This window comes from Rhyacophila brunnea, unplaced genomic scaffold (assembly GCF_057557595.1).
Source record: "Rhyacophila brunnea isolate RB1 unplaced genomic scaffold, BYU_Rbru_1.0 scaffold_15, whole genome shotgun sequence".
NCBI classification, from domain to species: domain Eukaryota; kingdom Metazoa; phylum Arthropoda; class Insecta; order Trichoptera; family Rhyacophilidae; genus Rhyacophila; species Rhyacophila brunnea.
The window spans coordinates 662155-690111 of NW_028232806.1; the positions used below are offsets into that span (position 1 = coordinate 662155).

Consider the following 27957-nt stretch of genomic DNA (forward strand, 5'->3'; position numbering starts at 1 on the left):
TCCACCTTTCGCTACCGGTGTGTAATGGTCAAATGAATAGAAAAGGATAGATAAGTTCTGCGTAGTGACAAAACCAAAAAACAACAGTAACGCGGTCACATTGTAAAAAATACAGCATCCCCGACTCATTATCCAAGGAAAACTAAGCCAGATCCGAGTATGGCATGTTTTGTAGTATTTAATATTACTGAGCACAATATTAATGAATCAAACAAAGAGCTGGAATAAATTAGTGAGATTGACAGTTTCGTCCGATCATTGGAACAAAGCAAAGACGTAGTTGGCCGATAAGTCTCATTGAGATCGGACCTCCCTCCTTCGCGAGCGAGAGCTTCCGCCCACCGCCACTTGGATTTCGCGCGTAGGCACACGCCACAGCCACCTACAGGGCGCACCCGCAACAATGACATCGCCAATGCATTTGATTTTCGGCAACATGCTGCATTTAATTGAAACGCAGATTTTATTGGATTAATCGTGGCGCTGATTGCCATCGTGCTTGGCCCATGGTCTGATGCTGGAGAATGAAACAAGTGAGTAATCATGGTAATAGAGCGTCACACTTCAAGAAAAAGGACAACTTTATCATGGACCTTATATATAGGGCCCAATAGGACACGCGGACATGGTGGCAACCGAGGCCAATTTTGCGGCGTTTACTAAATTCGCCAGAGCGTACGGGGAGCGGTCGACTCCCCTTGCGACTCTTCAAATTGAAGTCACTCTGATAGTTGCCATATAAATTAACATCATGCATTCGCACTTCGGTGCAAGGTTGCATCACCAGTCCCGTGCGGCTCTGCTTGGGACAAAATGAGGGCTTAAATTCTTTGATCTGGCACACGTAAGGGTTATGTTAGCCGGCCGCGTATGACGTGGCTGCATGTACATAACGGGTGCGGAGGTGGGAGTTTTACACACCATGAACCTTATATATACCTTGCATCAGGCACGAACGATCGTAGTATTTACATCGCTAAGTAAGCAATGAAAACCTTGAACAAAATATGGAAAAGTGCCATATGAAAATGTACCAAAGATCTCTTAGAAGGTTATATCTTTGTTTATGGTGTTGAGACTAAGGCCAGTTTCAGACGGGACACTGGTGTCGCGCTCGATATAATATAGGAGGCCTTTGTATCAGAATAAAGCGGCTTTGTATTATGTTTATGAACGCCCCAGAGCTAATGAGTCAATGCATAATTTCGCGTTATAAATTAGAACATAAAACTGGCTGCGGTAATAAAAACAAGTGTTGTTTATCGGCGGCTTAAGAATGTAGCGGCCGACGGAAAAATTTAACGGCCACGCGTTGACTCATTAGCTCTGGGGCGTTCATAAACATAATTCAAAGGCCTCCTATATTATATCGAGCGCGACTCCGGTGTCCCGTCTGAAACGGGCCTAAGAGCCGTTTCACACAGGATACCTGTGTCCGACACTCGTGTGTCTCCGTCTGAACGTGCCCATTCATTAATGTGTAAATGCAGCCGCTCGACACACCGGTGGCTGGACACAGGTGTCCCGTGTGAAACGGTTCTAACGTTCCCACTAAGGTGTGCACGTGCACAGTAAAATGTTGTACGCACTATTAATTGTTGTCAACTCAGCACACATTTTGTCGAAAATAGTAGACATATTGTAGTAGGTACTTACTGCACCATAATATGTCTTCCTGCAGTGGCAATGTCTTATTTAATTCCAAATGCACCCGATTATAATCTCCAATTGGACTGTTACAATAATTATTGTAGATAACAGCGTTGTATGCGGAGTGATATTATGGATCAAGAAAAATAACGGAAATGTGTAAATGTGTGTATAAATAAAAGGCGCGTTTCTTTATGACAAGTGACGCAATCGATTCGTCATAAGATTTTAAATAGGGCCTCTTTAAATTAATAAAACGTTTGAATGTATGGATTTATTTGGAAAATATTTTAAGGCGGCCAGTACGTCTGACCTCTACGTCTAGTCTATACACAAGACTGCTTTCGGCCGCTACGGCAGCTGCTGTCTAGGGAAGGTTTGTATTAGCACTTCTTGTAACAATTACAATAAGCTAGCTGTCTCTAAACATCTCGTTCTAAAATGTACTACAGCCAAAAGAGGTGCTATTAAAACGTAGCACTTAATGTAACAATTACAACTACCTTATTGTAACTGTTACAATAAGTGCTGATAGTTCGATGCAAACCTAACCTAGATAGCTGCCGTAGCGGCCGATAGCAGTCTTGTGTATAGAATAGATACGCTGGAGGTCTTTCAAGTTTTTTTTACAACAATGATGTAATTAACGTCATAAATTATAATATCATGTAAGTACATATCATGTAAAATCAAAACAATGTGAATTTAATAATACTGTAGCGACCTTCAGAGTGTCATCTGTGTTTTATATACAAAAACTGCATAATGCATAAGTAACAAAATCATAACAATCCCCCACACAGTTCTGAGCCACTCCATCTATTATGATCACTATTTCCTCTATATACTATTAATAATGCACGTAGGTACGAACACAATTAAACCGGTTTAACAAATCCGATCGACACTGCCTGTCTAAGTTGGTAAGTACTTACAAATCAAAAAGGAAAAAAAATATATATTATGTAGGTATTTGCTCACATGTCTATTTTGTCCAATATTATAATATTCGTTTTTTTTAACAGACTTTATGGCGATCGAGTTATGTAAATACCTATGTGACGTTACGTTAATTAAAATAACAGACAATAATAATACACTTATTATTCAATGTTCAATTTGATTAATTTATTTTAAAACACATTGCGACTTATAGCGAGCAATACAAATTGTAAGTGTGTTAAAACCCTTGTCATATGGACGATTTAAAAAAAAAACGAAAAATGAGAAAAATTGCAAGGTAACCTAACTACTTCGTTCTAATTTATTTTTTACGTTTTTCTATATCCCAGATTCCGGTGATGATTTTGAAACTTAAATCATTAATTGTTTATCTAGGGTCCCTTGTCACAAACAATAATAACACGAGCGACAAAATAAAACGTCGGATCACCCTCGCCAACAGGTGTTATTTTGGTCTCCAAAAGCTTCTAAAGAACAAAGCACATTCAAGGAAAACAAAAACAACCTTATATAAAACTCTCCTTCGTCCGGTATAAGCGTATGGATCAGAATGCTGGGCACTCAGCAAACAGGATCAGACAAGTATGGATATCTTTGAGAGGAGAGTTTTGAGGAGAGTTTTGAGAAGAATTTTTGGGGCTGTTCAAGAAGGTGGCATTTGGAGGTCAAGGTATAATGAGGAGCTTACACACTTTATGGGGCGAAAAGATCAAAGAAAATGCAGACTCCGCTGGATCGGCCACGTTCACAGAACGCCGGACGATATACCGGAGGATATACCTATAATGCTAGGTTAAAACAATTTGAGAGTATCGGCGCTGGATCGTCCAGGATGGAGGAAGTTTTTGAAAGAGGCCAAGACCCGCCAAGGGTTGTAGTGCCATAAATGATAACTGATAGTCCTAGATTCCGCCTATTGGCATCTTCGTACACTTACAGTGCACACTAGCCAATTTATAAGGCATAGGCATACCGCAGGATTAATGAAGGGAGGTTTACCAAGTGATGTCAACAGAACATTGTCAAGAAATAATCATAAAACGTCGTCTATCTTAAATCACTACAATTTTATCGGAATATATCGATAACCAAAGCAATTTAGTTGAACACAGATATCGCCCTTCAAACTGGTATCATCAATGGCGGGTTATATCTACACTTTACAATTTTAATTTTAAATTAGATACTTAAGGTGGCGGTTCTGACCATTCAGGTCCATGGCCGACTACACAACCATCCTCCAGGAGTCTCTATCCCGAGATCTCTCTCTCTCTCTCTCTCTCCCTCTCACCAATCTCCTTCACGGCCCAGGGCTGCCTTCGCGCCCTGAAGACATTGACTATATTGGACTTAAATTGATCGCAGAGGTCAGAATTCATACGGATGTGCCACCTTTGGTTTTCTTTAACCGTTTCAAGTTTCTTTGGAAAATGTCGTTTTCGAAAACTTGGATAGTCTTCTCTTGTGAGTAATCCATAAGTATCTACAGCACCAACCCTGCAACACTGTACTTCCGATACTGTACTTCAACTGAAACGGGCCCCAAATACTCAACATTATAGTTTTTGTATTGAGTGAGGGAAATTAAATCAAATTTAGTTTGAATACAAGTTATTCATAGATTCTCTTTCTGAACCTTGCTGGTTTAGGGCTCAGACATACGGCACTGCAGTTGCAGCGTGTTAAGGCAGGTGTTACTTGATTCCAAATGCATTTGATTAGAATCTCCAGTTGCATAAAAAAAACAATTTGAGATCCAAATAGGATACACTTAGAACTGCAATGCTGTGTGTCTTAAGGTGATTCATCAGTGAAACGGCAAATAATTTTCAACCATAGGCGCGATGAAATTTTGCACTCGCTCCCATTCGGAGAGAGAATGTAGAGCTGGAAACACGTCATTTTGCTTCGTGATGGCGACGGCCGTAATAATTCTTAAATCGTGTAAAGATGACTTAAAAAGTTACCCATTTACTTTTAAAAGAAAACATGTCAATGAATATATTATTTTTGTTACTGATAAAACAATAAACAGAACATTAAATGGACACATGTTGGATTTATAAGACAAATTATATTTGGTTTGACATGCCTCATTTGCACCCGCGACCCGCAATCCGCGCATCGCCTAGCGACGATCTTTTTAGACCGTGTCTCAAGTAAGGTATGGCCTTAAGTACTCCAAGTCCTTAGATAGCTGCAACATTGTATAATATGGTGAAATAAGTATTAAATATTGTGTTTTATTAATACAACTCAATAATATAAGAACTTCCAATATAGGTTTGTCTAAGTCAAACAAATTCCACGTATTTTTTAAATTCCCACAAATCACACCGCACCGGCAAAGAACAAATCGTTGAAAAATTATTTTGGACGCTTTTGTGAATCATCCTGGTGATTTCGACAAATTTTCTTTCTTGCAAGACGTATTTTCATCAATCATGTTTGATTTCTTTGGTGGTTTTTATACAAATTACGGGCTACACACTCATGACGCCTACTTAGTCATTTCGACAAACAATTAATATAAGTACCTACCTATAATATATCAACGTAATACTTACATGCTTTAATTAGTTTAAATTGCGTCTTGTATGACCATTTTCGCTTGTAAAAATCCTTATCGAGTTAATGGCGAAAATTTGTGTAAATTTCATGGATTTCGCATTTTGTTATTTTGAAATTGATTCTGTTGTCATTATTCACAATTTCGACAGTATTTCAAATTTAGAACAAAACTTCTCGAGTGTGTTCGATTATGCCATGCCATTTGTAACATATTGCCATAACAGTGTAGTACTTCACACATCATAGACCAGGGTTTGCGAACCTTTTTACGTGCGCATGCCAAAATTTCCCAAATAATATTTTTCGACTGTCTGACGTGCCAAACAGTTTTTCATGGCGAATTTTTTTTTTAAGTTTTCTAAAAAAACAGTTTTTAAGAATTCCATTTAAAAAGTTTAAAAATTATAATTGAGTTCTTAATGTTCTATCTTTCATCATATTTCTAGCCGAAAGTATTTTAATATTTTTTTCCTTGTTTTCAAAATTCTCAAAGAGATCGTGGAAGCATTGAACCACTCTTCTTTCATATTATATTCTCCATCACTGAACGGGTTTCCATTGTTAGAGATTATGTTTGAAGAGGCAAAATAACAAAAAGTTATTATATTTCAATGACTGCCGATAATTAATTTCATAAAGTTTGTAACATTTTTATTTTTAATCGCCCGATCCTAGGAATCGACCTATGCAATTGTATATTTACATTAAAACTAATGATTATTTTTGAACAGGATTTGCCCGCTATTTTTTATACAATGCGATTTGTCATTAATGCATGAATTTCGTCGTTTCCGTCTGCGCATCGATTGGTTAACATAATATTATGAAAAACCGAAGAAAATACACATGGCTATGTCGTCATTATTCCTTTTCTCTTCAAAATGAAACATTCGTGTGCCATGCAAAATCATCTCGCGTTCCACTAGTGGCACGCATGCCATAGGTTTGCCATCCCTTCCATAGACAATAATGTCAAATATAGGTAATTTAAATACCTACCTATCAATATATATCTATAAATAAATAAATAAGTATATATTATAAATAGAACTTTTTTTCTAGCGTCATGGCGGCGTGTTTTAAATTTAAAATTAATTATGCAACAGAGACGAAACTGCAAAGCTATTCTGGTAGCGTGCATTATCCAAATTTTTCGTGCAGACAAAAACTAAAAATACACATTAGCTTATGGTTTTATAACAAGATGAGAATATCTAAGGATAAACGATGCGTGCCTAAATCATTTATTGCTTTATTAGCGTTCAGTTAGTTAGGTGATAACACGAAATGGCTGTCATTTTCTTTTTAAAAGAGGCAAGTGACTAAATTTAATAATGACACGGTGTGTGACGGCGGTGATCTCATAATATTTTGTTGTTAGGTTTCCGAAATCGCTCCCATTTTTGGCATCGGAGCGTTTCTTCGATAAATTTATTAATAATTATTGACAATAAAAAAAATGTGAAAATATTGTTGCGATATCGGTCGTTAAGTATAAGAAAAGAACTGAACAGTCGAAGACTTTTTTTGCCAATTGAAACTCACTCCATCGGCATTGTCAATACAATTCTAAACGAATATTGTCCTCTTCTAGAAACCTTTTCCATCCCGCAAGATCCGGTGCCGAAGCTTTTAGAGTTGGGTTTCGGGAATTCTCGAGAAATTTTCGAGATTTTCCATCCTGAATCTCGAGAATTGAAATTTTTAACATTTCGGGAAATCCCGGATCTCGAGAATCTTTTCTCGGGATTCAGGATTTCTTTATGAAATATTAATTGAAAAATTTTCTATATGAAAAACGTGGACAGAAAACACAAAACGTTCAAAGACTGATTGGGTCATAGCCAACGTCGACTCAAAATGAGCGCAATCTTTGCAACATCAGGGAATTTCGTGTCTCAAAAGCGTATGCGATTGTCAGGCGCAGCGATTGACAGTCTGTGTTTTTTGAAACTCCGTTTTAATAAGTAATGTTTTTAATTATTTTTGTTTTCTTGTTTGTTGTTTGTCTTCTTACATAAATAAAAAAAACATATTTTTTTGGAATTTGTCTGTGTTTACATTGATTTTTAAAGTTTTTTTTTAAATTTCCCGATATCTCGAGAATTCCCGAGAATTCTTTTCTGGAAATACCGAATCTCGAGAATTCAAAATTTCATCATTTCGGGAAATCCCGAATCTCGAGATTGAGATTTTCTCGGGAAATACCCAACTCTAGACGCTTTACAATTACTTTAGCGGAGAATCCCCAAATCCCCTACAGCGAAGCCGTCCAGCGCACCTATTTTATACACAAGACTGCTTTCGGCCACTACAACAGCTATCTAGGGTACGAAAGTTTCGAAGTAGTATCACTTATTGTAACAATTAAAATAAGTTAGTTGTTCCTAATTGTTATAATAAGTGTTATGTTTTAACAGCACCTCTCTTGGCTATGCTAAATTCCAGAGCGAGATTGTCAGTTTTGACTGTTTAGACGGCTAACTTAGCGTAATTGTTACAATAGGTTCTAATACTTCGATACTTCCCTACCCTAGATAGCTGCCGTAGTGGGCCGAAAGCAGTCTATTGAATATAATAAATGCGCAGCTCTTATTTTGCTCTCAGGGGGTACGTACATGGCCCACCTAGCTGGCAACTCCCTTGCCAATTTTATGTAGGTACCTACGTTACGTTGCCACAGAACAGATTAATAAATAGAATTCCGATATGCTATCTTCCAATACAGTACATTTTGAGGCAGGGTTTTGAATGTGTGAGTGTCCTACGAAAATGAACCTCGCATTATGGATTTGCAATAGTGTGTTGCAACCTTCAATACTTTCTTTTCTTTCTTTCGGCCATATCCGCCCCTTAGTTGGAGCACATGGACACCACGCGGCGCCTCCAAGAAACCCTGTCCCTCGCCAGTCTTGTTGCTCCGCTCCAAGTCAAACCAGTATCCAGTAGCTCCACCGTATACACTCTATAGATAGTATTTAGCGGCCTTCCCGGGCGTCGGAATCCGGTCGCCTTAAAGAACAAGCAAGCCAGGTTGAAGGTCTCTTCTGGCACCCGCATCACGTGGCCGAGCCAGGTCCAACGTCGCCTCTTCAGTATCAGCGTGATGAGAGGTTGCTTGGTGCGTTCTCTTATTTCCTCGTTGCTCCTAAAGTCACACCACCACACCGAGTATCCGTCGCAAACATCTGTTTTCGAAGCTCAGTATACGGTTATTCTGAGCCTTCGTAAGGTGCCATGATTCGCTAAACAATTCACCAATATTAAATGAGTGTCAATGCATAAACCGAAAACAGTTGTCAGTATTCGACGTATGACGTATTCTTGACATGTGTTTAAGTTTATACTCGAGATCGGTTGCCAGCTTCTCCATACCCTTTAGGTATTTCAGTTCCCTGTGCGTAAGCAATACACAATCTGCGTTTTCTTACGCCGTGATCTGTTCGCCACCATAAAGTGAGTAGGTATAGCTCCCTGCATCCAAAAACCATTTCCTTGAACAATACCAACGATTCTTCCCAGAAATCTCTGAAAAATAACCATCATTCTCGAATCCTATTTATTGAATACCCAACAATCTGGCCCATATGCTAATACTGGTCGCAGTAGAGTTTTAGAGAAAACTGTTTTGGGTTTATTTTCAGAATCTTTCGGAGACCGAAATAGCAGCCGTTGGCGAAGTTGGTTCAGCGATTTCTTACATCGTTTGCATTCGTGGTGTTTGTCATTGCCGAAATAAACAAACGACTCTACAATTTCAAAAGCATCGCCACCTACGATAAGGCTACTATTATCATAATACATACATGTATATAATATATTACCATGGATAACTAGCAATCAGTGGCAAAGGGTGGAGGTAGGCTGTTAAGATACTCCATAAATAGTACCATTAAACATTAAACAGTAAACATTAAACTTTGTCAGTCATACGTATTTGTTTACATTGAAATAAGACTACAATAATTTAGAGATGGTGTTAGTTAGTTTGTAAAATTCAATTAAACCATGCGAAAAACAAGCCATACCTAATAGATAATAGTCAAAAAATACTCATAGGTATATCTACAAAAAATATGCAATTAAATCATACATAACTTTGGATATTTTATAGATAGAATAATATTTTTTATCTATTATAGTTTGGTTAGGCAGGGTTTAATGAATTTAAAAAAATGAACCAACAATATGTGTAATACAATATTTATATTGTATTCTTAATCCAACGAAAACACATAACTATGCGTGGAATAGTATGCGCAATTTTGTCGTATGTATCATCCAAAATATACCAAAACTATTATGGTTTGGTAAGGCAGGGTTTAATTGTTTAATTTACAAAGCTTAAAGTGTACTATGTATGGCGGATCTTAACAGCCTACCTCCACCCTTCGCCACTGCTACCAATGTGCAATATTTTCAAATAATGCCTCATTGAGTGATTCTGGGGACTGGACAACATAATTATCAATTATATCAGAATTACCAATGTATAAATCAATTTATGAAATTTTATGCCTTCGGCTTCCATCTTTACATAAGTCGTAGTCATGATGTGACTATACATACACAATATCTCTCGCCATTTAATGTCGCCCATCACGTATATACTCCCATTCAGATGTATACAAATGCCATCGTCCAAGGAAGAACTTCGCAAGACCCTGATTGTCAATGGCGTACGCTAGAGTGCATGGTTTGAATCTTGACTCCGAGACCTTCTATCTTCCCGCATTTGGCATACATTCAGACCATTTCCTCTTGGCCGCTTGTTATAGCATTTGCTATCTCGCAACATAATCCTTGCCACAGGACTAGAGTTGCCCACCCACGCCAGTGCCGGATGACGTGTCCGCAACGCCCATGCGGCAGTCCCGAGCGCCCGATATGGCCGCGCCGCACAACTCCTTTTAGGGAGGCCTTCAGCGTCGCGAGACGTCATGTTTTAAACAAAAGCAGATTATTTTTATAACAATAACAAGGCATAAATCACGCCGTCTGAAACAGTGGGGTATAATTTTGTTATGTGTAGTATCAATAAAAGGAACAATCGGCTATTGCCAATTTTCTACTAGACCTGTGTGTAGGTGGCACAGAACAGATAATAAATAGAATTCTAATAACATACTTACATAATTCTGAAAACACTCATGAGAAAATATAGCCAATAGAAAAAACCTTTTTTTGAACAAATTAAAACACCCGGCAGGAATCGAACCTACGTCTCTTGGGTATCGCGTATGTTCAATAATTAGAATGATACATTCTTAAAATCTAGTGAATTATTCGCTGAGCAATAGTTAATTCGAATTCCGATAGGCAATATTCAATACACTACATTTTGATGCAGGGTTTTGAGTCTGAGTCTGAGCAGGTGTCCTACGAAAATGGAACACGCATTACGCATGTGCAATAATGTGTGTAATACACCAATATTAAATGAGCGTCAATGCATAAACCGAGAGCAGTTGACAGTATTCGACGTATGACGTATTCTTGACACGTGTTCAAGTTTATCCCGGATTATTCCTTACTCGAGATCGGTTACCTGCTACTCCTTACCCGTTAGGTATTTCAGTTCCCATTATTTCTGAGTTCCTTTACAATCGGAAAGCATTCGCAGATTATTTTAGATAAAACTATTTACTTTTACAATAGCAAGACAATCACATAATTTGTACACGATTAACTAGAAAAAAACAACAGGAAAATTAACAATAGTTTCTGCTGTTCCGCACAGGTGATTAAAATCAAAACTGTCGAAGTTATATTGGCATTGGTTTAATGCACAAAGCGATACTTAGTATTGTTTCGTCAAGCAATCCTTTATTGATTGAGATTTGCACAAACAAAACAACTGTATTAATCCAAAACTAATTTAAAAAATAAACTCACCTCAACGCCAGAACTTCGACACTGGACATCCGTCTCAATATGCTCACATCTGACAGTTCTGCACCCCTGCAACGAAAACAAATTTCCTTTAAAACACGTACCTATATTATATTTAAGTAATTCGACAACTCTATCTGGAGTAGGGAATCCAATCCCGGGATCCCGGACAATTTTTGATCCCGGGATTAGTAAGCATAATCCCGAAACTTTGGGGATTGATTTTTTATCAATCATAATCAATTTACATGCGTACAAAATCAGTATGTTAGTGACGTGTATGTACCTGCACATGTCACAGGGGGAATCGCCGGATGCTCACGGGTAATAAATGACCACGTTTTGCTGCCATTCGCAATCATAACATCATAAAAATAATAAATCCGTTTATCCAGTTAGTGCAGGTACACACTTGTTTCTACGCCAAATTTTATGAATGTATGTTTAAATTTTTCTCATTAAATTTAATTACCAATTAATAATTAACACAATATCTACGAATGAATAGCAATTATTAGAATCTCTGAATGTTTGTGAATTTGATTATGATTATATTTATTGTCAACACAATATTATGTTATTTTCATTGAACTTTATCTTTTCTTGAATAAATAAATAAATAAAACAGTGGGTCTATTCTATACTTATCGAACGCTAAAGTGATAAATAGTATCAAACTTAGGGTAGGTTTGTATCAAAATATTTGCACTTATTGTAACAATTACACGAAGTTGGGTTTTATTGTTGCAATAAGTGCGATTTTTTAACAGCAGCAAGATAAGTGCTGTTAAAATACTTCAAGTTGAAGGGCCCTGGATAAAATAGTGTAAAGCCCAAAGATGTTGAATATGTAAACTTATTTATATATAAACGGAGCCTAAACATATATTGTATATGAATCAAAAAATAACCTCTGGATTAGGTTAGCTACAAGTGACTTCAGTTAAGGCGATGTCTTTACCTACCAAAGGCACCTAGCGGAAAATACGAAGCTTGCAATTTGAGACATTTTTTTCTGTACGTCTTCTGTACGGCTATATAGGTATGTATAATATATTCTAGCACGTTTTTATTAGCTCCTATTCTTGTTTGTCCGGTACAGATTTTTTCTTGTTTGTCCAAGATTTGTGTTGGACGATTGAAGATTATTAACTAACTTCCCGACTAGTTAGACATTTAAAACTTTTAGAATATATCAGAACACGACGACAATGCATTCTTTTAATACCTTTGGCCATATTTAAGCAGAATTCGATTCATTTTCAGTTAATTCTGTTTTGTATGTTTCGGAAAAAATTCGTTAAAAGTAATATTTACTACTCACTATTATTGGTTGCTAAGGGGGTCATAGCAACTAAATTATTAATATATACGTGCGTTACTATGGAAATCAATATGGAATGTCAAAATGACATTTCAGTATTCTATAATATTTATTCAGTATTTCTATCAAGTACAAAAAAAGTATTTATCAATACATAGAATTGTCAAGTTTATATGATTCAACAGATAATTTAAAAACGTGGTAAGTATATAAAAAGTTCTTTTGATCACGTTTTTTACAACAAAGACGAGTCTGACTAAAGGCACTCTCGACTATAATAGTCTACGCTAGGCCTAAGATGTAGTTGGCTAAGTTAATTTCATGTTTTACAAGATTACAATCTGATTTTATGTAAAGGCATTAAAATTATTACTTATTATAAGCAAAAGGTAAAAATTATAATCCAGACGATAAGAGAAGCTAACTCAGTAGGCATAATAAATAATGTACACGATAAAATGCTTCGCGCGCAAAGTAAATTACTGTGGGAAATAAAATGTAACGGATAAGCAAGTAAACCCCACAACAATGAATCTATGAATAACGGGCCCATCTTTTCTCGGGTCAAAAGATACGATATTATTTTGTGAAGCACTTATGCAGTTTCATGAACACACTGGGAGAACACATACGACGCATATTTTATTAATCACATGTCGATATGGAAACAAATAATTACAAGAAAAAAAGAAATTTTTATATACTTAAAACGTTTTTAAATTTTCTGTTGAATTATTATGCTCAATATGCTCAAACTTGTGCTTGATATGAAGTAAGTAAATAAAAAAACAAACAAATATAGAATACTGAAATGTCATTTTGATTTCCATACACACATGCACGTATATATTAATAATTTAGTTGCTAGGACCACCAACTTAGCAACCAATAATAGTGGATTGGATTACTTCCGAAATAACTTTTCATACAAAGCAGAATTAACTGAAAATGAATTCAATTCTACTCAAAGATGGCTAAAAGTATTAAAAGAATGCATTGGCATCGTGTTCTGATATATTCTAAAAGTTTAAAATGTCTAATTAGTCGGGAAGTTAGTTAAAAATCGATTGCAAGATTTGTACTGGATAAACAACCACCGGACAAACAAGAATACGAGCTAATAAAAACGTTGTAAAATAGAATAATAATTATCTACAAAATTCTCATTAGGTCAGCATTGACATATTGATCAGAGTGCGATAAAGATTCTACGGGGGATTCAACGGCAATTTTCTTTGACGCATAATATTATGACACAGTCGATTCGTCACAAGATTTAAAAGGGGGCCTCGAAACAGCTTACAATAGTCATACAATTATTTAATTGTACCAATATCCTATAAAAATTCGTATTTCTCACAAATTAGTAAAAATATTACTCAAATCATGAAAAATCCCTGCAACTAATATCAAAGTGGCTTATAGCATTCACATTGCAACTAATAAGTACATGTACGTAATAAATTAAACCACTAATATTCCGTTATTGTTGTCTTCCATAATAATTATTTTCAGTTAACTACAGGATGTAATTCTAGGAAAGAGATGCATTGACATCATTACTTTGTGCGTTGGTAGTAGGAATGTGTGATTTTTATCTTATTTTTTAGCATAGTGAGCCTCTAAATCAGTCAGTGCATCGGGCATCCACGTGCATAAACCTTCCACTACTTCGGAGGTGTATGTGATGAAGGCACGTGACGAGGAAGGGTGTTGTACCTTTGTCCGGTTGATCGCTCTATCGTATCATAATACCTATTATAAAATAACCTGGAGATCTAACCTGATAATGATAAGATATAGTATTCCTATGGTCCCAAGACTAAGTTAATTAGGGCTTGCGAGAGACGGAAGGACGTAGGCCTGGACGCGGCCGAGACCCACATTAGGTTACATTTATTAAAAAAAAAACATTGTGTACATTCAGGACGTTCACAACATAACAATTTAAAAAGAACTGGTTGTACCTAATCAACCAAGTTAAATAAAAATATTTAGTAAACATTGCTCTCAGAAGAGAGATGGGAAAAACATAAATGGTGTTAAATAAAATAAAATTTCAAAAACAAAATATACAGCACATCACTGACAATGTTTATGTTTCTCGGGAGCGCATTGACTAGTCTCGCACCCCTGATGGTGCCTCATAAGCTTGGCACGATTAAACAGTTCCAATACAGAAGAGATCATGACCGCGATATAATTTACGGGTGCATATAAATTCAAATTCTTCAGGACGTCACGATTGGAAACCACCCCTTATGAGAGTATTTATTACTTTATTTTATTACTTCATATTACTCTATTGTTTACTGCGACCTATCACAGCGGCGTCAAGATGTCTAAATTGAGCCAAGCTAAAGCATCCACGAGACTGAGTACCCACTCGCGTGCGGGAACACCCGTGCTATTCCACTATAATAAAATATAGTCAAGTAGCAAGTCGTGAAGGCAGTGATGGGAACCCGACTTAAGAATCTCCACACATTACAATGGGTATGGCTAGACGTTTCCACGAATACCAAAAACTGGCGGTTTGAAGTCCAATGCAAGGACCATAGACGCAAAGTGTTGGCTTTCCATAATCACATAATATGATATGCGTGCGAAAATTAGACAATCCCAGACCCAGAGGACGTGTTGAGTGTCTTGGTGGTCATGCCCGCATGTGCATTCCAGGCAGGGTTGTCAGATTTCCAAAATCAGGACATTTATTATTTCGAACGATCAAAAAAAAAGAAATTAAGAAAAAATACATAATTTTAATTAAATTATAATATATTATGTATATAAGTACTACATTTATGTACTTATACAGAAGAGAACATATAAAAAATAGTCACATAATAATCCGCAGGAATCACAGTTATTATTAGATACAATTACATTTAATTTAAGTACCTAGGTACTTAATCATTTTTTTTTCAGCTACTACAGTTTTTAACAATAATCTCTATATGTAATGAATAATCTTTTCTACAAGCTGCATTCATAAAATTAAAAATTCTTGTGTTCATTGCATTGAAATGTGGAATTGCGAGTATGTGGGCGACAATTTTATACTTAATAGTTAATTAATTATTGCAAGCGGAATGATCATTAAAGAATATTATCCATTTTTCATATATTGTTTTTTTCTCGTTTGCTTCAGTCATATTCATAAAAGGTGGTACGCTGTCTACAAAAATTAAGTGACCCCTCTATATACACGTACATTTTGTACATATACAAAGTTTGTTAAGTCGGGATTTTCAGAGGAAATGCGGGACTCGGGATTTGTCTGTTGAACTCGGGACAATCCCGCTCAAATAGGGACGTCTGGCAACCCTGATTCCAGGTCATGTTATATCAAACGAAAATCGTGTAAATCAAGTGGCTCCAAGACCAATAATAAATATTCAGTTTCCATAACTTTCTGTCCATTAAGCGGCCAGTTCAAAATTAAGAAACCCATAACGAAATATGTACGTCAGCATGACACTTCCAACAGAAGAAATAAACGGAGACAAATATCGGAAGACCCAAATATTCGCGGCCTCCCCGGCAGCGTGCAAATCACTCGATTTCCTGTCCACCGGGTTCATTCGTCCATGCCTAGAATCATTACAATCAAATCGGAAACACGACAAGCAAATACACCTGTATAGCGAATACTTCATCGGCAGTTCGCCGGCGACCAGCGATCCGCGGCGGGCGGCGGAGTGAGTGCCGGTCGGGTGGGTACGCGCGCGGCTACTTAACCGGCCGGGTTCGAAGCCCGACTCTGTTAACGGATAGGTACACACGGCAGCGGCAGGCGCGATCAACTCGGAAGATGAGTTCGAGTCGGCGACGAAAACCGTTTGAATTACTAGGTTACCAACATCACGGATAACTTTTATTTAAAATGTGTTCTTTTCGCGTTATACCCAGCATGCGCCTATCCATGCCACGTTGCGCTAATCGTATTTTTTTGGATTAAATTAATGGTCCATGTTTCACACACATGCGTAAGCATTGGTTGCACACTTTATCTTCGATAACATTTAAAGTTTAATATTATTATAATTTAACAGTGGCACCTGTGAATAAAAACTATAACTATTCTGTCAGCACACTTTCTCCACCGCAGAGAACTGCGAGTTTTTAAATAAAAATTCATTCACACAAAAAATATAAAGAATAATACAGTTTATTGCTGAAAGGTTAAATCAAGCAATTAAAAGTTAAGAAAAAATGAGAGGTCACTTTTGAAGATAATATTCAGGCGCCCAAATGCACTCCATGTCAGATTGGTTCTGCGAACAATCTCATCATGCATACCCCCCTCCCCAACCATGCCCAATCCTAATAGGATCATATCGGCCACCACAGAATGGAGGTTTGTGTTAACAGGTTTCACGAGAAATGGATGTCAGCCACTTGCTCAACCTATCAGGTCCATACTCTGACTCATACACAAATTGAAAATTAATATGTGTACTTGCCAGACCAAGGATTCGAACCTGGGACTCACGACGCTATAGGCCGACGCTTAAGCCGCGCGGCCATCGTCATACATGCTATCGTCAATTATTACCACGTTTTTCTTAGCTCATATTCTTGTTTGTCCGGTGGTTGTTTATCCAATACAAATCTTGCAATCGATTTTTAACTAACTTCCCGACTAGCTAGACATTTGAAACTTTTAGAATATATCAGAACACGATGCCAATGCATTTTTTAAATATTTTTAGACTTTTTAAGTAGAACTGAATTAATTTTCAGTTAATTCTGCTTTAAGTTATTAAAACCGTAATCCAATCCACTATTATTGGTTGCTCAGGGGGTGGTTCTAGCAATTAAATTATTAATATATACGTGCGTTACTATGGAAATCAAAATGACATTTCAGTATTCTATATTTGTTTGTTTGTTGCAAAATAGCAAAAAAAATGATTTGTTGACAATTGCCTTATTTGTCCTAAATTATTAATACATAGAATTGTCAAGTTTATATGATTCAACAGAAAATTTAAAAACGTGGTATATAAAAAGTTCTTTTTATCTTGTAATAATTGACATTTATGTTGTCCGAGAGAGACGTAGACAAAGACCACATCTGCCTACAAAAATATTGAATGTTAAACCCAAACGAGGAGTATTTTTGCCTGCTCGTTCAGGAGTTGAGGAGCACTGCATCAGCAGCGGATGCGCGGCGAAGATTTAGAAAATGAAAATTTGACACGGCCTCTTACCTTTCCGGCTCTGCACCGATCGCTTTTTGTATCAATAATTCCAAAACAAAATGACAATAAGTACCTACTTATCCGAGTTCCATAGTTGACACTACGAAAGTCATCGAAGTCATTTGAGTAGGAACCTTTTATACTGCGGATATAATATTATTAGGCATGGGCAAAATATCAGGCATAATACAGAGTTCGGAATATAACTACTTTAAGGGCGGACTTGCTCAGCGTAGGTCAAAATAGAGCTTTTATTGCATTTTCAAACCATGATTCTGGAAATTCCTTAAACGTTGTAGATAATCTATTTTATATAATTTTGAAGCCTTGTTATCCTTTATATTTATTTTAAACATTTGATGACTGCAAAAAGTATTTTTATTACATAAAATAGTGTTCTTTTAAACCTCTCGCTCGCTCGTTTTAGAATATAGTCATATTTCAGTACATGAATGTGCAGCGGTGTTAAGATTTTTTACATTTATTAATTTTTAAACGCATTTATAAAACCATTAGTATAATTTATGACGTTATGTTATCCCCCAGTGGTTAAGCTACAACATACGACCGTATCTATAAATCGACAAACTAAAATTGAAGTAGGGAGTAAGATCATGTTAACGCGCGTGTTTGAACATGTACCGCTTAAAAAAAATAAAAAAAAAATCGGTTAGGTATCTCGTCATAAACTATACTAATGGTTTTATAAATGCGTTTAAAAAATAATAAATGTATCTGTTATGCCGGGTCCACACTGGCAACATGTCGCCGGCAACCTCGTTAAATTTTACGATAAGTATGATAATTATCGTAAAATTTCTTAAGCAATTATGATAGTTATCGTAAAATTTAACGAGGTTGCCGGCGACATGTTGCCAGTGTGGACCCGGCATTAGATCCATACTCTGACTAATGCAATGTGTACTTTGCCAGACCCAGGATTCTAACCTGAGACCCACGACGCTATAGACAGATGCTTAAACTGCGCGGCCCTCGTGGGCATGATGCAACTAGATACAAAAAAAATATTTCACCAAAAACTTGGGATTAATCACAGTTTTTCTGGATCAATGAATGGAGAAGGATCTCAGGATTCTGAACTTGCGAACCCCATTTGATGCCTATTTCAGAACGGTCTTAGACCGGTTAAATTGCTAGATATCCCGACCATGTCCGATCCTAATAGGATCATATGGGCATCCACAGAGTAGAGGTTTGTATTAACAGATTTTGTTTTTTACGAGAAATGGATGTCAGCCACTTGCTCAACCTATTAGGTACATACCGTGACTCACACACAAATTGAAAAACAATATGTGTTCTTGCCAGACCCAGGATTCGAACCTGAGACCCACGGCGTGATAGTCCAACGCTTACGCCGCGCGGCCACCGTGGGCGTCAGGTATAGATATACAAAAATATTTTTTCTGCGTTGGCGCATTGAAAGATGGGACTATAAATTGGAGGTGTTATAAATGGATAATGCACTTAGTAATTTAAACATAATCTTCCGTTCTTAACAAATTCAAAATTCAATTCTCGGTAATATTTATACATATTTAAATAATGTAATTAACTGATTGTGTTGAAAACATAAGACAAATGCGGGCGAGAACCGTGTAATTGCCACATAAGTATAACTTACAGATAATTTAATCATTAACCTTAGTAACCTTTTCATCACATTCTACCGCGCTCACGTATGTTGAATTGTAACACTATTAAAATTAGATGTTGCGACACGACAAACGCACATCAGTCCAACGTGAAAGCAGTTGCAATTTGCAATATACTTATCTCGATTACAATATAAACGCACGCATGAACGCACTGCGTAGTTTTCAAAACAACAATAATAAATAATTAATAACATAACAGAAGTAAGCAACTGTGAACAAACAGCGAAAATACAAATAAACCAATGAAAATTTCTCCAATAAAGTATTAATTGGATACAGAACAACATTGAACTAGCGTAATTGTTTTTAAGTGTTAGAAACTATTTAAAAAATATATATATAAGTATCAGTGTCGTTATAAATAGTGGACACTAAACTTTGTCAGTTATACGTTGTTGAGATATTAATACTGGCGATGCCATAATATTATTAGTATTCTTTATTATATGTATGGGTATCAGTGGCGAAGAGTGGAGGTAGGCTGTTAAGATATATAAATAATGTACACTAAGCTTTGTCAGTTATACGTACATATTTGTTTTCATTGAACTAAGGCTACAATTTTATTTACAGATGGTATTGGTTAGTTTTAAAAGTCGGTTAAATTCTGCGAAAAATAAGCCATAATAGATAATGGTCAAAAAATACTCGTCCATCTACAGAATATCTAAATTATGCCATTAATTCATACATAATTTTATATATTTTATAAATAGAATAATATTTTGTATCTATTATGGTTTGGATTAGGCAAGGCTTAATGAATTTTAAAAAAAACTGGCCAATAACATGTGTAATATGTATTCTTAATTCAACGAAAACAAATAAGTATGAATGAAAAAGTGTCCACAATTATTTAGTCTGATCGCCCAAAGCATACCAAAAATATTAATTATGGTTTGGTTTAGGCAGGGTTTAATTGATTTAAAAAAAAAATAACCAACGCTTCTATAAATTTTAGTATCAGTTCAATAAAAACAAATACGTATGCATAACAAAGTTTAATGTGCACTATTTATGTCAGATCTTAACAGCCTACCTCCCCCCTTCGTCACTGATACCTATACATATAATAAAGAATACTTATTATAATATTATGGCATCGTCAGCATTATATCTCAACATCTAGAACAGAGGTTTTCAAATTCTGCGCCGCAGTCCAGGCAATTTAATTCAATGCAGTAATGCACTCCCACAAGATGGATCGTATGTTTTGATGGCAGTTTTCTTCGGGTGAAAACAAAATCCATTGCACAAAGTATATCAAAGTGGTAATCTAATATATAAAAATTAATATTTGTGTGTTTGTTTGTTCGTATTTAATGCGCAGCCATACCGTTCATCCGATTGCGATAAAACTTTGTAAACTTATTGCTTGCACTTGCGGGAAGAGTATAGGCTATACTAATATATAAAAATGAATGTCTGTCTGTCTGTCCCGTATGCGTTCCTATACCATTCATCCGATTGCAATGAAATTTTGGTAAGTGGTTGTATGCATACCCATAAAGGTTTCTGAATTAGAAAAATCATCATCTTCTTCTTCTTCTTCATTATATTTTCTTTTATTCGTATGGTTCCTATACCATTCATCCGATTGCAATGAAATTTTGGTAAGTGGTTGTATGCACACCCATAAAGGTTTCTGAATTAGAAAAATCATCATCTTCTTCTTCTTCTTCATTCTATCTTCTTTTATTCGTATGGTCCCTATACCATTTATCCGATTGCGATGAAACCTTCATCAGTTGTTGTGGTAACACCCGCAATGGTTTTTGAATTAGTACAACCATCTTCTTCTTCTTCTATTCTATATTCTTCTATTCGTATGCGTTCCTATTCCATTCATCCGATTGCAATAAAATTTTCGTCAGTAATTGTGCCAACACCCGCAAAGGTTTCTGAATTAGTACAACTATCTTCTTCTTCTTCTTCATTCTATCTTCTTTTATTCGTATGGTCCCTATACCATTCATCCGATTGCAATGAAACCTTCATCAGTTATTGTGGTAACACCCGCAATGGTTTTTTAATTAGTACAACCATCTTCTTCTTCTTCTATTCTATATTCTTCTATTCGTATGCGTTCCTATTCTATTCATCCGATTGCAATAAAATTTTCGTTAGTAATTGTGCCTACACCCGCGAAGGTTTCTGAATTAGTACAACCATCTTCTTCTTCTTCTTCTTCATTCTATCTTCTTTTATTCGTATGGTCCCTATACCATTTATCCGATTGCGATGAAACCTTCGTCAGTTGTTGTGGTAACACCCGCAATGGTTTTTGAATTAGTACAACTATCTTCTTCTTCTTCTATTCTATATTCTTCTATTCGTATGCGTTTCTATTCCATTCATCCGATTGCAACAAATTTTTCGTCAGTAATTGTGCCAACACCCACGAAGGTTTCTGAATTGGTACAACCATCTTCTTCTTCTATTCTATCTTCTATTCGTATGCGTTCCTATACCATTTATCCGATTGTTATGAAATTTTGATCAACTGTTGTGCTCACACCGCAAAGGTCTCTGAATTGTTACAACTATTTTCTTTTTCTTCTATTTGTATGCGTTCTTATACCATTCATCCGATTGCGATGAAATTTTGACCAGTTGTTGTGAGCACGCCCGCGAAGAGTTCTGAATTAGTACAACCATCTTCTTCTTCTTCTATTCGTATGCGTTCCTATACCATTCATCCGATTGCAATGAAACTTTGGTGAGTTGTTGTGCCCTTGCCCGCAAAGGTTTCTGAATTACTACAATCATCTTTTTCTTCTTCTATTTGTATGCGTTCTTATGCCATTCATCCGATTGTGATGAAATTTTGACCAGTTGTTGTGCGCAAGCCCGCGAAGGTTTTTGAATTAGTACAACCATATTCTTCTTCTTCTATTCGTATGCGTTCCTATACCATTAATCCGATTGCAATGAAACTTTGGTGAGTTGTCATGCGCATGCCCACGAAGGTTTCTGAATTATAAAATCATCTTCTTATACTATTCGTATGCGTTCCTATACCATTCATCCGATTGCGATGAAACTTTTGTCAGTTGTGTGCGGTTTCTAAATTATTATTATATAACATACAAAGTTTGTTGTTTGTTTGTTCCATCCAATTTTGATTTTTTTTTTACTACATATTTATAACATTAATAACGTTTTCATATTTTGGATTCGATATTAATTTAGTGTTCTTATGTTTGACCTTTACTCCTATTATAATTATTTTCATATTGCCATATTGTATTACACAGATATTTTAATATTAAAGAAATAATTACCTCTTATTATTTTTCAAATATCTAAGATAAATATAACCACGAAGCGACCCCGTGCGAAGCCGGGTACTTCAGCTAGTTATTTATAAAAAATCACCTATTGAAGCCTAACTTTTTGTATAGAATTAATGACCCCCGACGAAGCTGTTTTCTCTCACGATAAAAAAATTATTTTTAAAAAGCACTTATCTCATCTTTGCAACAGGTTTTAAAAATATCCAGAAGAACATGATAATATGAAGTTCACATGGATGAAAGACGCATTCAGAGCCCAATCTCCATGTGACAGAGAGTCTAATCTAATTATATTGTCGTGTATTAAAAACAAAAATTGTTGGTTTGAATGAATTTTCAGCGGTACCTTACCAGGGACGGGTCTCCATAAAACAAATGAGGCACACGCTTCGTGAGACAGTAACTATTACTACTAATAATATATTTGTACTCAGTGTTGGTTTATATTTTGTTTGATTGTCTCTCGTAGTCGAACGCGTAACGCACTGACTTATCATTCATCTTGGGTTCGACTCAGTGAGGTCACAATTAATACAGGTTATACGTAAATTGTACATAAAACATTGCACCGTGGCACAGTTCGCCGTGAGCTTTCTTATCGGAAAGAGATGACCGTATAGTATACGATCTCCGATTTTATTAGATTCAACATGAACATTAATTCAATTTTCATAGCTGATTTTGGCAAAATTCATGAATTCAAAAATGAAAACCTAACCTAACCTAACAAATAATCCAGTATATCTGCTATTTTATTTTTATTTGTTTGCTGCTGGCTTTCTGTAAAGTATAAACCGACAAGAACCGTGTTTTATTTAGACATGAATTTTATGTCAGTACTATATGACCCAAAGAGGTTGGACGGTCTTTAATATACTCCGTCCGACTTGGTTGCTACTAAGGCCAATTATCTTGCATTTAAAAAAATTGCGGCGTCTTACTGCGGGCGTGAAGATCTATTCAGATAATTTTTGCTGTCCGTATGATTAGCTTCATTATTTTTGTTATATATACACTAGAATCATTTTTTATTTTTATAATTTCCCTGTGCTCTTCTTCTCTCCCCGGCAGTCAGTCAGAGCTCACTTTGAGCGTAGCAACCTTAGTCTTGGGTATCTTCTCCTAGGGCATTCCCGGCCTAAAACTGAATGAAATGAAACTAAAATGAATGATGCTTCACATCGCCAATGTAGGGCCACGTGATACGCTCGATTAAGACCGGGTGTAGTGCGTGGCGGGTTTTGGTTTGGAGGGATTAACTTCAAGGTCTTTAGTATACGGCCATAAGTATATTTCCGATACAGCATTTCACGGTTAAGTGTAATACGGCGAACTGCATACGTACAAGTTTCCGGACACGGAAAATCATACGGACCTATATCCGGATATAGATACTGTGGAAACAAGACTGAATATCCATTTAAAGAATTTATTTTTCCACGACCATAACATTGACGCAAAATCAACATAAACGAGACGGCGGATACTTCAAATACCTACATACGTAAACGGCCAAAAGAAGGTTGGTCGAGTAGGTATATTAATAATAAATGACATCTACATCTAAGCATTTATATAAGAGGCGCGAGTAATTTATTAAAATATGCGTCGGAAAGTGAAACTGGTTTCATTCTAGAGGCGTAGCCTCCTATCTACTGAATTAATTATTTCAATACCTACTAACTAGAATGCGCTGTATTATAAATATTATACTATTTACTATGCATGCCTTTTCTTCGAATCACACAATTTCAAAGCATGAAAAAGTGATAGTTATTTGGTCAAGAAACTACGGAATGTTTTGACCAGTTACGACATCACAGCGGCAAACAATTTCAAAATTGGAATTCTTCTCCTATTACTTAGATACCTATCCTAGGGTTGCTAGAAATACAATTTAAATAATCATATAAAATCTTCGTTCATATTATTATGTAACCATCAGTGGCAAAGTGTGGAGGTAGGCTGTTAAGATCCGCCATAAATATTGCATACTACACTCTTTCGGTCATACGTATTTGTTTTTATTGAAATAAGACTACAATTATTTATACACGGTATTTTAGTTTTAAAAAATCAATTAAACCCTGCAAAAAAACAACCCATAATACCCAGATAAAAGTCAAAAAATACTCGTCTATCTATAAAATATCTGAAATTATGCAATTAAAGCATGAATATTTTAAAGATAGAATAATATTTGTATCTATTATAGTTTGGTTTAGGCAGGGCTTAATGAATTTAAAAAAATAACCAACAATATGTGTAATAATGTATTCTTAATCCAACAAAAACAAATAAGTATGAATGAAAAAGTGTGCACAATTTTACCGTATCGCCCAAAGTATACCAAAACTATTATGGTTTGGTTTAGTGAGTGGCAGACTTGTGAAGTGAGTGACTTAGCAGAGCGGAGGTTTGTATTGACAGATTTTGTTTTTACGAGAAATAGACGTCAGCCACTTGCTCAACCTATTAGGTCCACACTCTGACTCATACACAAATTGAAAAAAACAATATGTGCACTTGCCAGACCCAGGATTCGAACCTGGGACCCACGACGCAATAGGCCAACGCTTAAGCCGCGCGGCCATCGTGGGTGTCTAAATGTAGGTACTAATGTCAAAGTGTACATAATATTAAAACCAAACTTGAAATTACCACTATAGGTGCTACCAATTTTATTTTTCATTAGCAAACCTCACACCACACCACATTTTCCCCCGTAAGAAGTTATTCGAGGCATAATTTTTTATTGTGTTGTATATTTTTTGTGATAAACGTTAATTTTGACTCTCTTTTCCCAAATGACGTAACTGAATAGCTATAGTTTTATTTAACAAGAGGATTTACAAAGTTTAAGACCACAAGAGTGCTGTTCATCTTCATCTTATTGTGCCATCCCCTAGCGGAGGTCGGCCACCATCAAGGCGATCTTAGCTTTGTCGCCTGCTACCCGGAACAGTTCAGTGGATCTGCACTCGTACCAAAGTACCTTATGCCACGAAATGCGGCGCCGTACTCTGCTACGCTTACCATTGATCTTTCCTTGAATTACAAGTTGGGGAATACTGTACTTTTGTCCTCTCATAATGTGGCCGAGGTACTGTAGTTTCCTGGTTTTGATACTACGTAGAACTTCTCGGTCCTTCCCCATTCGGTTGAGAACTTCAACATTTGTCAAAGTCACAAGAGTGCTGTTAATATGTAGTAAATAATAGATTTTTCCAACAGTATGCCCACGACCAAACCTCGCCGCACGCCACTGCTAGGTATAAATACTGAATAAAATCGTTTAGGTTGAGAGCATTGTGTGAATTACCTATATACCTACTGCAATAGTAATGCAATTTCGAAAGAATAAGTGAATAACACACAAAACGACTCTATGTTGTCATAGAATACTAATTAACAATGGACTTCTGAAAAAAACCCCCACCGTATGGGAACAATGTTCAAAATTCGCGCGTAAATGCCACCGGTGCCAGGGACGAACTGGGTTTAAAATAATAATAAAAACTCCCCTCTGATTGATTGGGTTACTATAGCAACCAAACAACTGATTATAATTGGAAGGAATTTGATAAGTACTCTATGACAACATCTTGGCTACGTGTTAAAACTGTGAACTAACATGCTCCTCCCATTTTAACCGCACAACAGCGCCCTCCTTTACGTAGCCAAGAAGATGTTGTCGTACAATAAAACGGAGAAGGATGGAATTGTAGGACAAAGGTGTTTTCTTATTTCCAATACTAATTAAGTTTATTTAGGGATTGCAATACCGATATTCATTTATTGATCAATACCGAAATACCGGTTTCAAAAATCCAAAATACCGGTATTTTCGGTATTCAGAAACCATACAGTACTTATAGGTATGTTTCTCAAAAATTAATTTAATGTTATCTTTTCATTACTTTCTACTGCATTGTACGAGGGTGGGTCAATAATTCCTTAGAAAAAAGCATTAAAACAGTTTTTATTATTTTTTTTTTTTTTTTTATTTCTCAACATAATCTCCTTGGAGCTCAATACACTTGGTTAGACATTTCTCAATTTTTTTTAAACCATCAGAAAAATAAGTTTTCGGAAGGTCCTCAAAATAAGCATTTGTCCGATCGATGACTTCTTCATTTGAAAAAAAACGTTGTCCACTTAGCCATTTTTTTAAGTTTGGGAAAAGGAAAAAGTCACTGGGGGCTAAATCTGGCGAATACGGTGGGTGGTCGACCAATTCGAACTTCAATTCTTCAATTTTAGCCATTGATCGTAAACATGTGTGAGCACGGGCATTGTCCTGATGAAAGAGGATTTTTTTCCTGTTTAAATGAGGCCGTTTTTCTTCAATTTTGTTTTTTAGCTGGTCCAATAAAGATGCATAATAATCCCTTGTTATTGTTTTTCCTTTTTCCAAATAGTCAACAAAAATAATTCCACGTGCATCCCAAAATACAGTAGCCATAACCTTACCAGCTGATTTTACGGTTTTCGCCTTCTTTGGACATGGTTCGCCTTTCGCAATCCACTGCTTTGACTGTTCTTTCGTCTCGGGAGTATAGGGGTGTATCCATGTTTCATCTACAGTCACAAAGCGACGAAAAAATTCATCCGGATTGCGTTGCATGAGCGACAACAGGGCTTTAGAGGCCACCACCCTATTGCGTTTATTGTCGACTGTGAGCAAACGCGGCACACATCTTGCAGAAATTTTTTCATGCCCAATTTGTCATGTAAAATAGAAATGACGCTACCTTTTGAGATCCCTGTAACCTCAATTATCTCACTCAACTTTAATCTTCGGTCACTTAACACCATATCGTGGATTTTATTGATCATTTCTGGTGTAGTCACCTCTACAGGACGTCCTGAGCGTGGTTCATCCTTTGTTGATGTACGACCACGTTTAAATTCATTTAACCAGTTATAAATAGTTGCAAGTGAAGGAGCAGATGTGCCGTGAACTAAATCCAACTCATTTTTTATTTCCTTTGCTGTTAACCCTTTTATATTAAAATGTTTAATAACAGCTCTAAACTCAATTTTCTCCATTTTCCATTTTTTCATTTTCCACAAGCAATTTTTTTTTTTAAATGTACGAAAAACACACAACAACCCGACCAATCTGATTGAAACTTCGCAGCATACTGAATCGGTAGTGCCGCTGCATGAAAACAAACCGCTTACAGTACTAGTCGCGCCACTTGTCGGCTTTTCTAAGGACTTATTGACCCACCCTCGTATTTCAAATGTATCGTTCAAATTTTAACAACAATCAGACACTGAACTGATTAGAATGTTTGTTTATGCATACAAAACTGGTCCTGATCATTGGATGAGTTATACTGTAGAATGTTCGCGTGTAAGTTCATGGG

General features: G+C 36.3%; 1 protein-coding gene across 2 annotated transcripts in view; it reads right to left on the reverse strand.

Moving 5' to 3' along the window:
• Positions 1 to 27957, reverse strand: part of LOC147074738 (uncharacterized) — a 53005-nt gene that overhangs the window by 21696 nt on the left and 3352 nt on the right. For both annotated transcript variants that reach the window (XM_085942571.1, XM_085942572.1), the window contains exon 2: positions 11080 to 11145. In XM_085942571.1, the coding sequence (XP_085798697.1) occupies positions 11080 to 11145 (66 nt within the window). The remainder of the gene's footprint in view (positions 1 to 11079; positions 11146 to 27957) is intronic.